Source organism: Telmatherina bonti, assembly GCF_933228915.1.
Source record: "Telmatherina bonti genome assembly, chromosome: 12".
Lineage (NCBI taxonomy): Eukaryota > Metazoa > Chordata > Actinopteri > Atheriniformes > Telmatherinidae > Telmatherina > Telmatherina bonti.
Window position 1 is genome coordinate 29280717 of NC_136610.1, and position 12458 is coordinate 29293174.

The 12458-nt window shown below is 37.2% G+C and overlaps 2 protein-coding genes across 3 annotated transcripts; both read left to right on the top strand.

The window, feature by feature from the left end:
• The first annotated feature begins 3772 nt into the window (after positions 1-3772).
• prps1b (phosphoribosyl pyrophosphate synthetase 1B) lies at positions 3773-9330 on the top strand. 2 transcript variants are annotated; one of them, XM_079249638.1, is made up of 7 exons: positions 3773-4078; positions 4496-4685; positions 5206-5304; positions 5994-6118; positions 6417-6590; positions 7915-8074; positions 8226-9330. In XM_079249638.1, exons 1-7 carry the CDS (start codon positions 3957-3959, stop codon positions 8316-8318), a joined length of 963 nt encoding a protein of 320 aa, XP_079105764.1. In that variant the 5' UTR covers positions 3773-3956; the 3' UTR covers positions 8319-9330. The 2 variants fall into 2 exon arrangements, with proteins under 2 accessions (XP_079105764.1, XP_079105765.1); XM_079249639.1 differs by having other exon boundaries at positions 4496-4679.
• A 1898-nt stretch (positions 9331-11228) lies between these two features.
• LOC306763384 (solute carrier family 25 member 53-like) lies at positions 11229-12107 on the top strand (the record flags this gene model as incomplete). Its single annotated transcript, XM_079250170.1, has 1 exon — positions 11229-12107. The coding sequence occupies one exon, from the start codon at positions 11229-11231 to the stop codon at positions 12105-12107; it is 879 nt and encodes a 292-aa protein (XP_079106296.1).
• Between the last annotated feature and the right edge of the window lie 351 nt (positions 12108-12458).

A 12458-nucleotide genomic window follows, 5' to 3' on the forward strand; every position in this document is an offset into this window, starting at 1 on the left:
AACATCACCAGTCTTTCATATTTTATCTCCACAAAGCAAAAATTAATCCATTTCAGATTTTTTTTTTAAATTCAGGTTTTCAGACACAACATCTAAAATGCTTTCAATGTGTTATACAATGTGCAATCTAGAAAATATCTAAGAAACACACAAAAGTAGTTTTCTATGTATTTTAATAAAACTAACACACAATTTCTGTCTGAAATTTCTTTGTGTCTCACCCTCTTGTTGTTCCTGGAAATTAATAAGAAGTTTTATATCAGCGCTGGCCTATAATGTATAGAGGATATACTATCATAAGAAAGTGCTGTGAAACCAAATTAACAGTGACGACTTGCTGCACCAACGCACACCAACACTGCAATTTATTTTTTGCAAAAACCAATTTGTTATGTCCTATAGTAAATAATGGCACTGTTTTGAAATTCAACCAAACCCGATTTTATTTTTTAAGTACTGTAAATTCTGTCAACATCCTCCCCTCTGAAAGCTCTGTTTTCAACTTGTAATAAAAACATTTAAAAAACGCTGAATGGTTTGGGTGCTGTAGTCAAATATAAATGACAAATATTAAGTACAATACATCCCTAACACTGTGATAAATCATCACTGAATGCAAAATCTAGCAAACCTATAACACTTGAGAGTTTCATCTTCAATCTATCAGCTTTGTTGCACTTTTGTCTTGGTTTCACTTCACATTTACAATGTTTATGAGCACTCTCTTTCAACTGTGTTTCCCCTGCCATTGACAAGGTATCTCCATAGTCATTATGCAGTTTTCTCCCTCACTGTACAACATGTTTCCCTGTAGCTTTTAGGGATGCACTTGCATTGATGGTGATGATAGTGTACAGATATTGAAAGAGGAAAAAAGGGTGTGGTTGCAATATGATAATGTTTTGCAAATGGCATTCAGAACTGAAATGTATACGGTAATTTTACACTGCAGATGTAAATAATATTATAATGGAGCATTTGAGAGAATAAGAAACACTTTTAAACTTGTACCATTAAGATTAATCCAGACCCTTCACTATTTTGTAAATAGGAGTAAAACATGTCTGTGAGGTAATTATTTATAGTAGTAATGTAACATAGAAACTAATAGTAAAAACATATATTTTGAAGAATATTATATGAGTATACAGCATGGGACATGTTTATTTTTATAAAAACAGAACTATCAGACAATATTCTCTCTTCAGCACTTGAACATTTCAATAAACATTTTCTGTGGTTGTCTTTGTTCCCGTTGCTTTGTTGAGCTGCATAGATTAGTCTGTGTTTCATTCACACAATGAGGCCACCATGACTTTATTCATTGTTTCTTTCTGTGCACTTATTCATTCCTGTCTTTATTTATTGTCAATGATCTTGTCGTCAGTGTGGTCTTTTGTCTGTGTGCAAAGTTATCTCATGTTTTAAGAGCAATAAAGTATGTTATATAAACCCTTTCAGACAATTTGGAAATGACATCGCATGCACCAAACCCACTACTGACAGCTGGTTCTTACTCAACTACTGCAGCGTAAACCTAAACGACATGGCACACTAGAAACTTCAGGAGATAGGTTTGTACATGTCATGGGAGGTTTTTTAATGCTTGAAATTTATTGGCCAAGCTAACAAAAGGCTACACCATGTGAAAATATGTGTAGTATCATATGATATTATTGATTTCACATGAATATTGGTTGATTGTGATAGTTTAGGGAGATCTGATTCATACATAACTCATAGCTTAACCCATATGGAATGGTGAAGGTTTTTCTAAATATGGGTGTGTGTGAATAAACTGAAGCTGAAACTGGATTAATAACTCACAATTCTGCACATGGTGGTAGATGTAAAAGACACATTTGAGGGTGACTGTGTTTGCTTCTGTATTGGACAAGAATAGACTAGTCATCAGGACCAGTATTAGTTCCTGGGTCATTGGATTGCTATACCAGTAAGAACATATTAAAACAGAGAGGGGCAAATTGTATTCAAATTATCGTGTGCCTGGCTGAATTGAATTTACTGACCTAAATGTCATGGGGATTGGGTTTTTAATGTAACTGATTAGTGTAGCCACTAAATATGTGTTCTTCTCCATCATAATCAATGGGTAAGATGGGTTGGTCCCTTCCTTATTTCTGATGTTGCTGTCAATTCCGGTGTTCTACAACAAATGGAAAACAAATGCTGAAAGACATATTTTAAAAAGATGCAACAATACTCAATGGCAAAACAGAAGGTGGGTTGTGCAGTAAAGTTCTTACACTAATACATTTCATATTTTGAAGTTATTTCATTTGGTCGTGTTTAAGTTTGGTGACATTATCTCACAAAAAAAAACCACACACAATTAACCAGTAATTTGAATATACAAAATGACCAAGCCCTCTCTCAAACATTTATTTTCTTGTTCCTCAATGGCACGGATGTTTTCTAAAATGGCCACCACAGAGTCCAGACCTTAACCTTATTCCAATTCTTTGAGATGTGTTGGAGAAGACTTTATATAATGGTCTCACTCTTAAATAATCAATACAAGTTATTGTGAAAAAAAAAAAAAAACTGTAATGAAAACTACAGGTGTTCCAACTGAAGTATTCAAGGGATTTTGTTGTTTTTGTTCTTGCTTTAATCAGTAAATTCATATTGGACTCCAGCATATAAATGCGGGGCGAGTTTTACTGAATCAGTGATCAATTAACATTAAATTTGCTTGGTCTGTGCAACTTAGCTACAGCTTAAGTATTAAAAGTAATTCAGAGTATATTTAAGGGAAAATTATTATTTTCCACCTGTGATTGACTGGCAACAGGTCCCGGGTGTACCCCACCTCTCGCCCAAAGACTGCAGGGATAGACTCCAGCTTCCCCGCATCCCTTAGTCAGACTAAGCGGTTCGGATAATGAATGAATGAATGATTATTTTCCACTCTGTTTTTTTTTTTTTTTTTTTTCCTAAACAGGTGTTTCTGAGTTTGAAAATATATTTTAATGGCTTATTACTTCATAGGATAATAAAATAAATGCTTCACAGGAAGGCTGATCAGAAAGTAATACCAATACCATCTCGCTCTCTCTCTCCCCAGTTCATTTATAGTGATATATGTACTGAAAATGTAGCAGAATAGCATAATTAAATTATGAAGCTGATTAAATTTCAATACTAAGTTTAAAAAGAAAAGAAAATTGAAATTCAATTATTGTCATTATTCAACACCACAGAGTCACATGAGCACACCTTTTTTTATTATTATAAAATACAAGGTTTATTCTCTTTACTGTGCTTTGCAAAATGTAATTTACTGGCATATTCATTGTCAATGAAGTCAGCAAAGTGGCAACTTGAGTCTATCAGCATTTTCACAAAGCACACGAAGATCGGTATCTACAGGTTGTCATGTTCCATTCATTGCATCTATGTGCCTCTCCTCCGATTAATAACATCAGTTCACACTGCACAGTCTCAAGTCTGACAAACTTGTGTTCATTTGCTCATATCCATCTAGGACGGTGGCCATGACAGATAGATAGATAGATAGATAGATAGATAGATAGATAGATTTATGTCATTTCTTTCTATCTATCTATCTATCTATCTATCTATCTATCTATCTATCTATCTATCTATCTATCTATCTATCTATCTATCTATCTATCTATCTATCTATCGTTGTGCTCGCTCACGAGCCTAGCTTCTACTCAAAGCTCCGCTTTGATGGCGTCATCACGTCCAAACGTAAGTGGAAGCGTGCGCGCCACAGCGGGAGGATGGGCCACACGCGTGATGTGTGGGACATAATGGAGGATAGGTAGGGAAGGCTCTCAAGCTCGCAGTAGCTCAACAACTGTTGATTTATTTCCAGTTCTCGTCTTGGACTCTTCAATACATCTGGGTCAGTGTTCACGCGTTGCCGCACTTTGCTTGGACTGCACGACGCCCTGGACGTTCGCAAAATGCCGAATATCAAGATATTTAGCGGTAGCTCACATCCGGATCTGTCTCAGAAAATAGCAGACCGCCTGGGTCTCGAATTGGGAAAGGTCGTTACCAAAAAATTTAGCAACCAAGAAACATGGTAAGCATTTTGCTGTTATGTTTATTTAACGGGGGTGTACATTGAATTGCTTTTTTTTTTTCAACTTAGCTACATGTATGGTACTAATGAGAAGCGTGGTGTCGCGGTAAAATTACCGCGCGATGTTTTCAGGAACTTGTAGTCCATGCATGGTTTAGAACTCATCTTAATATATTTAACTAACCTGTCAACTCATTTGCAGCAACAAAGACCTTTTTTTTTTTTTTACTTCCTCAAACTAAAATTATAATGACAAATCATATGCATTTAGACACTAACTTTCTGACTAGAAGTGCTTCTCTTGTCAGTTTAACCCTTGATTAGGCCAGTCATATGTGGACAGAAGCCATTGTTTACTCATGTCTCATCTGTCCTGTACTAAGTGATGTTTGTCTTGTCACCTTTCTTTTCTGCCAGCGTGGAGATTGGCGAGAGTGTACGTGGAGAAGATGTGTATATAGTGCAGAGTGGCTGTGGAGAGATCAATGACAATCTCATGGAGCTCTTGATCATGATCAACGCCTGCAAGATTGCTTCTGCCTCCAGGGTCACAGCTGTTATCCCATGTTTTCCTTACGCCCGTCAAGATAAGAAGGACAAGGTGGGGGTGAGGGATATCTGTCTACTTACTTCTGTCATGCCATTTGCCATCCTGCATCATGACAAGAAGCTTGTAGTCCTATCCATCTGCAACCCGTCTTTTTTTAGTTTGCTCTCATTTCTCTTTTCCGTTTCCTTTGTATCTCGAAGCTGTTATGTAATGCATTTCTTTTTGCTTTTTATTGCCATTTCAGCATTTTTTATTAGTCTGCATGATTGGAAGGTTCTGCTCACACACATATGTTAGTGATCTAGGAGTTTGTTACAAGTTTGTTATATTGTAACAGCTATTGAAACTTTCAATATTATAAATTCTATTATGTTACACAATAATGACTATACAAGTTGTTGGAAATGTATTTGTATGTTATTTAAATTATATGTCTAAATCAAACAAATGAATACAATATTTGACTGTTATGATCTAACTCTGCTGCCATGCTCTGAGTTTAGTGTTATTTTTAGAAATGACCTGTGCTTGACAGTTTCCTTATTCCTGTAACTGAAGAGATCTATTTTCATTGCAGAGCCGGGCACCTATCTCTGCCAAGTTGGTGGCTAATATGTTGTCAGTGTCAGGCGCTGACCATATCATCACCATGGACTTGCACGCTTCACAGATACAGGTATTCAACAGTCACACAAGAGCAAACTTAAACAGAGGTGCCTCTAATTTCTGTGTTGGAAATAATGATGAGATGATTTCTAGCTTTTAAGCTTTTTGTTTTGGGCTCTGAACTGAAATATCAGCAGTAGAGCCATTAAAAACTGGTTTCTACACCATCTGCAGCAGTGCTGCTAGCACTCACAAGTGTTATGAGAAAAATTATCTCTTGCTTTGCTTTCACTGCATTTGCAAAAACATGATGAGATGTTGTCAAGTGAAGATCTTCAACACTCCCATCTCCTCTGCTCCTTCACAAAACATGGACATGGAGATGGGTTTTAAACACCACAAACAAGACTTGGGATAAAAAATTTCAAAAAAAGCAGTAATGACTTGATGAAGAAATTACATTAAATGAATTTTGTCTGAGTGTGATACAGCGCTAAAAAGAGACTCCCAATTTCAATAATTAGAATTGACTATTTAACAAAAATGATTATTTTGGTGTTGTTTTTGGCTAAACTTGTTCCTTCCAGCTGTTATGCTTTGCCAACTTGCTCATCATCAGGCTTGTGTAATTCCAAACTTAATTTGGAGTCTGACTTTGATTACTTAACATTTACATTGAAGACAACAGAGATATATAAGCCCAAAATATCTGCTGTCCCTGATTGCTGTGTTTATATTTTTCTTTTTATCTTCTTCCAGGGTTTCTTTGATATCCCCGTTGATAACTTGTATGCAGAACCAGCTGTGCTGAAATGGATAAAAGAGAACATCCCTGAATGGAAAAACTGTATCATTGTCTCACCTGATGCAGGAGGAGCCAAAAGGTATGTCAGGGTCACCCGTCTTTGGTCTTCTACTCTTGAGCATAGCTCAGTTTCAGCATATCTCCTGTGAAATTTACTTGTGTAACAGAGGATTGATGTTATCTGTGACGAGATTGATTTAATCTTCCTCGCCTTTTGTTAGGTTTAGTTCCTTAGAAAAGCCTGGTCAATCTTGGATGGCCCCTGCTGGCTGCACAGAGATTTGCCCCTTGAGGAATATAAAGATTTTATGACTTGGTATCCACAAATCAGTCTTATCCCAAGCTTTGACCTATGGACTCTACTTTACCTTTTACAGGGTTACCTCAATTGCAGACAGGCTGAATGTGGATTTTGCTCTTATTCACAAAGAGAGGAAAAAGGCAAACGAGGTGGATCGCATGGTTCTCGTAGGAGATGTGACGGATCGGGTTGCCATTCTAGTAGATGACATGGCTGATACATGTGGGACAATCTGCCATGCTGCTGATAAGTAAGCACCATTATATATCATTCAGATCAACAGGAGAAATGGGCTGTTTCGGTTGAACTAAAGCTTATGACATATTCCAAGAGAAGCAAGAACTGTGTTTTTGCTCTCAAGGCTGCAGAAACAAGGGAAAAAATAATTTTTCGTCAGGTCCATTCATACTTCACAAGAAGCTCCGTCGGCAGCAGGAAGGGATCACTGCAGATGGGGATGTCTGCTTTATGTGCAATGAACGTAATTGTTTCATATTTAACTAGCAACTTCGTCCGCGGCAGGGCGCTTTGTGCATGTGGCTGAGTCCATCTGTTTTAATGCCACATGTTGTAAAAATGTTCATACTGTATTTTTACCACATCGATCAACTGTTTTATCAAAACAATCTGTTTACCTGCAACAGCAAAAATACGCAAGCGCCGTCTTTCCTCGTCATGCTTTTCTGTGTTAACCACGCCCATCTCAAATGTCAAACTGATCCCACGATATATCTGAGCCCCACAAGGAAATCATTTCCTCATCACTGCATTCTCTATAACGTAGTTGGTTGGTCATCACTAATTATTTGTAGACAACAACATTGATATGTGTTTGTTTATAAAACTCTCTTAGGTAAACTTCCAGAATACCTGAGTACGTTTTTGTCTATACGTTTTTCCACTCATTATCTACATGCCTCCCAATTGTTGCTCTTAAATGTTCCTCGTGTTTTTTTTTTTTTTTTTTGTTTTTTTTTTTTTAAAAAAAAAAAAAAAAAAAAAAGTTCCTCGTGTTTACACAGTCTTTGGCAAAACAGCGTTTTCTTAGCATGCACCATGGTCTTGGAATAATCTCCAAAAATATATTAAATTAAAAACATTCATGTCCATAAGTGATTTCTGGATTATCCAGAGGAATACAGTGAAGGAGGATTATCAATGTTTTTCTTAAAGTCATCTCTGGCTTTTTTATTTAATATTTATTTTATATAGTTTTGACTCTGTATGGCTGCTACCTTGGCCAAGTCTCCCTTGTAAAAGAGATTTCTGACCTTAACGGGACTTCCTGGTTAAATACAGGTAAATAAAAATAAGAAAAGACAGGTAAATTTTTTTTAAAAAAAGAAAAGATTTCTGCCAGCCTGATGTGTCAAGAACTGTCTTCAAACATGTCCACCATAAAATGACAATTTTCTTCTCGGGGCCTCAAGAATAAGATAAAAGTCTTCGCTTCTCGCTGAGTAACAAGTAACAAGCTTAACCCTGAAAGAGATGGTTTTAACGTGATCCCATTTTACAGATGTATGCAATTATGTGGAGACTTGTGATGACTTTTATTGTCCTTTTCTATTTAGACTCATTTCTGCAGGTGCCACCAAAGTGTATGCCATCTTAACCCACGGCATCTTTTCTGGCCCAGCCATCTCGCGCATCAACAATGCCTGTTTTGAAGCTGTGGTGGTCACTAACACAATTCCTCAGGAGGAGAAGATGAAGCATTGCTCCAAAATACAGGTCAGAACAGATTTTCCTGGTCAATACACTCAGTTTAAGATGGATTTGGAGAAAAATATGAGGATTGGTCATATTTCAGAGCTTGCATTTAACTTGACAAGTGACTTTTAGAAGGAAATAGTAACCGCTTATTCTCATCTGTCCTCCCCAGGTGATAGACATCTCCATGATCCTTGCAGAGGCTATTCGCAGAACTCACAACGGCGAGTCTGTCTCTTACTTGTTTAGCCATGTTCCATTGTAGCAACATCATCTCTGTGCCGTCATCACCAAATAAGAAAAAATTCCCAAACACTATAATTAACAAAGATTTTCTTCTAATTAACCATGAAGGAGGGAAAATAAGAGTGGGAAAAAAATAAATGAATGAACTATAATGTCTGTTACTAATGCCGACCCCACCTTCCTGAAGTCCCTCCCCCTCTGAGCGGTTCATGTCCTGAGCGCCAAAGCAATTGCAAGCTACCAATTTTTTTGCCGTATTTATTTTATATGGATAAATAGTGTTTATCCAGTGTGAACTTTCTTTCAAAACATTTAAAATGCAGAGTTTTGTCTTGATCTTTGTACTTTCCTAAATGATATTTCAGTCTCTTGTCAGAGAGCTTGTATTAATATCCTAGGCAGGTTTCAGTGCTCAGGAGAAGCATCTTGCATAAAGCTGTTACAGTGCTGCTTTTTTTTTCTTTTTTTCTTTGCGATGGACGAGTATCGCTTTTCATGTAGCGCTGGCATTCTCTGTTGTTGCAAATGAATGTAAATGTATTTGAAATAGTTTGTGCTGCCACTGAAGCTCCACTCAACCAAGAGTGCCTCAAAAGTCTGAAATGAAATGACATTTTCCACCAGTTATTTCCCATTTCCATTTCTTCCTTTTGGTTCTTTAGCTTTTCAATGGAAGAAATCTAATGTCTCACGCAGGCTGTATTTTTATTTGTTTTATTTTCTGAGATGTCTCTTTCAACTCTTGAGGTGCCCTCATTGAGTGGGGTTTACCCAGTGTCTCAGAATTTTAACCTTCAAGAGTCTACATTTAAGATGTATTAGTAGAGAATCTGTCAGGTTTTAAGCTTGAGGTTCTGCAGGTTGGAGCTTCCTTCAGAAATGTTCACCTGCTGTCCTTGTCTTTTGTATGTCTGCAGGAAGGATTTGTCATTTATATGCATAACCCAAGCCTTTGTGTTTTGTTTTACTGTAGAAAGAATGCACTGATTGTTTGAGGATGCATTCTGAATAAAATTGAATATGATGAAACTTGTTAACACTTCTTTTCCTTTTTTTTGTCATGAAGCTTGAAGTTCATTCATATGTCAGTTAAATATGAAGGACAAGTATGGATTTATTTTGTAATAATAGTTTTCATGTGTTGAAGGAAACAGTAGAAATGCCACGTTTTACCTCATGGACAATATTGAACATATTTTCACAGAAATATCAGTCTTCATTCCAAAGTACATTGATTTGGTGTAATTGGTTCAGAACATCTCTATTTTTAATTTAAGCGTTCACTTTGCAAGTGTTTTGTCAAAACCAATGTTTTCACTCTTGGATGGTTGAAACACACCTGTGTTAGAAAAATCTGAAACGTTTTCATTCACTGGTGAGCAGGAGGAATTAGGTTTGACATGGTTGTATGCAGGCACCCTCCAGGTAATGGTACACATGCCTCACGCATGAAGCAGAAACCAACGCTAATAGTGAACAGATAGGACTAATTCTCCAGCAATGGGCTCATGAGTTTAATATTTCTTAAATTAATATTTACTGCAACTTTGAATACGGGTTCATATTCAATATACAGCGATATCTATGAAATGTTTGTTTTAGCGACTTCCTGATTAAATAAAAATTCATTTTAACCTTGATTAACGCAACCAATCGTCATGCGTAGCCCGACGGCATGACGTAGCTCGTCTTGACCAATGGTAATTCGAGAGGAGGCGGGCAGAATCTCGACAGATTAAGGTGAGTGCATCTTGTAATCTTTAATGCCTTGACACATCATCATTTGTACAAACGGCTATCATAACTATACAAATGTTCACAATTTTCCTCGTCCACGTGCTGTTATGTTAAAATTGACACTGATGCAGGAGCTGCCTTCAAATCCTAACCTGACACAACGGGATTTTTTATATTATATGGACGACATTTTCTGCTTTTTTTTTTTTGTCTGAGTCGGTAAGCGTTTTATCATTACAAATCCTTACATGTTCTAGAAACTTCATCAATGAAGGGCTGATCTGTGCTGAAATGGTAGATGGAAATTAAGAGCCATTTTATTGACTCATTAATCTCTACAACAGTCTGCAGATTAATTTTACGTTATATTTGATGTTGTCAACTATGCGGATTTTTTCTGATACTTTATATTTTTATTATTATTTATTATAATAATAATAATATTTATATGATACACTGACGTGTTGTGGGTTATGTCATGTAGCTCGGTTTATTGCCTGGCCGGTTTTTCTGAAGTCGAATATAACATGTTGTTCCAATTCCATCAGACACCTACTTGCAAACCTTAAAGACTCTTGGTTTATCCAATAACTTTAAACTTTATGATCATTGCATGATTTATTCCTGGATGATTTGCGTGATATGATTTGTTCAGTTTTTTTAAACGCGAGAATTCAGATTAACAGGAACAAACAGTCAATCAGTTTTTGGTCTCAATTTCTTCAATATCATTCAAATGATCGTAATTAAAAATTGAATGCACATTACCATAAAAAAAACTGTTGATACCCTGAAACTTCCTGTTACAGCACAGAACGACTGTTAGGGGAAACTTCTGTGCTCTTTCACACATTTAGTTTCCAGGAAGAGGATGTAAAACTGAGTTGTGGTAATGAGGTGTTCGGGGTTCATGATTTGTCTCACACACATATATGTGTGTTTATATATATATATATAAATAAATAAATATATATATATATATATATATATAGATATAGATATAGATATAGATATATATGTATATATATATATATATATAGAGAGAGAGAGATATATATGTATATATATATATATATATATATATATATATATATATATATATATATATATATAATAGTTATGCAATGTGAACAATATTAAGTATCTTTGTGTTCTTGCCTACTAATAGCACGATAGACATCCACAACACAAGATGGCAGGAAGTCCTCACCATGAAGACGAGAAGGACCGTGGAGGTACAGCAGTTCACTTCCAGAGCTACTTACATGGAGGAACCTCCAGCCTCCTCTCCACTCTTCCCACTGTCATTGTCTTCCCTGTATACAAGACTATTTTCCGTCAACAAATTCACAACACCTCAGTTCACCGGGCAGTGGGTCAGCTCTACAAAGAAGGTCTTGTGAAGCTCTACAGAGGCGTGGCTCCACCCCTACTAATGAGGACGCTGAATGGCTCTCTGCTCTTTGGTCTGCAGGACACCCTACTCCGTCAGCTCTTCCCGTCATCCCAAAATGTCATCTCTGCCGCTGCGCTGCCTGCTCTGGCTGGGTTCGGTGCAGGTGTCGTGGAAGCAGTGGTCTTCACTCCCTTTGAACGTGTTCAGAATGTGTTACAGAACAGCCAAAATGACCGTCAGCTACCTTCTTTGAAGAGTGTTCTTACAAGGCTGAAGGCACAGAGAATTGGCTTGGGATACTACAGAGGTTTCCTGCCCATCACAGTGCGGAACGCTCTTGGCAGTTCGCTCTACTTTGGCCTGAAGGATCCAGTGTCTGCCATAGTGTCAGGACAGGGGCTTTCTCCACTCGTCTCTTCCTTTATTTCGGGAACACTGACCTCGATGGGGATCAGCTTGACGCTGTATCCACTGTCTGTGTTGGTGGCAAACATGCAGTCACAGGTGGGAGGGGAGCTGAAAGGGGTCATGGTGTGTTGGCGGGTCCTATGGAAGTCTCGAAATCAGAGTATTGCTCTTCTTTACCGAGGGGGATCTCTTGTTATTCTGAGATCATGTATCACATGGGGTATCACTACTGCTATCTATGACAGGCAGGAGAAACAGAGATCCTAAAGGGACACTGTTAAAAGTCATTATGCTGTAACATTAGTGTGACTATATTACACTGACTTTTTTATGCAAACCCTTTCAGTGCACATTTGTTTGTGAACAAAAAGCTTCAAATTCATTCCACCTTTTGTGCAGGTGCTCAAAGTTTAAGCTTTCCTCACAGCAGACATGTTGACTATGGCAGGAGAAGCAAAACTCAAGTGTCAACAATAACATCAACCCAACATGAAAGAACCATTCTTGTTCCTAATTCTGCCTAAATTTAAAATATCGAAGCATGCTTGAGCCTGACAACTGCAACAAAGCTAAAGGTTTTCACATTCTGTAAGTAGAAATATTTGTTTAAATAACTTG

Excerpts from the sequence above, each read along its gene's own strand:
- prps1b (XM_079249638.1), top strand. The coding sequence starts at position 3,957 with ATGCCGAATATCAAGATATTTAGCGGTAGCTCACATCCGGATCTGTCT. Across the intron at positions 6,119-6,416 it reads GATGCAGGAGGAGCCAAAAG|GGTTACCTCAATTGCAGACA; the intron begins GTATGTCAGGGT and ends TACCTTTTACAG. Across the intron at positions 8,075-8,225 it reads AGCATTGCTCCAAAATACAG|GTGATAGACATCTCCATGAT; the intron begins GTCAGAACAGAT and ends TGTCCTCCCCAG.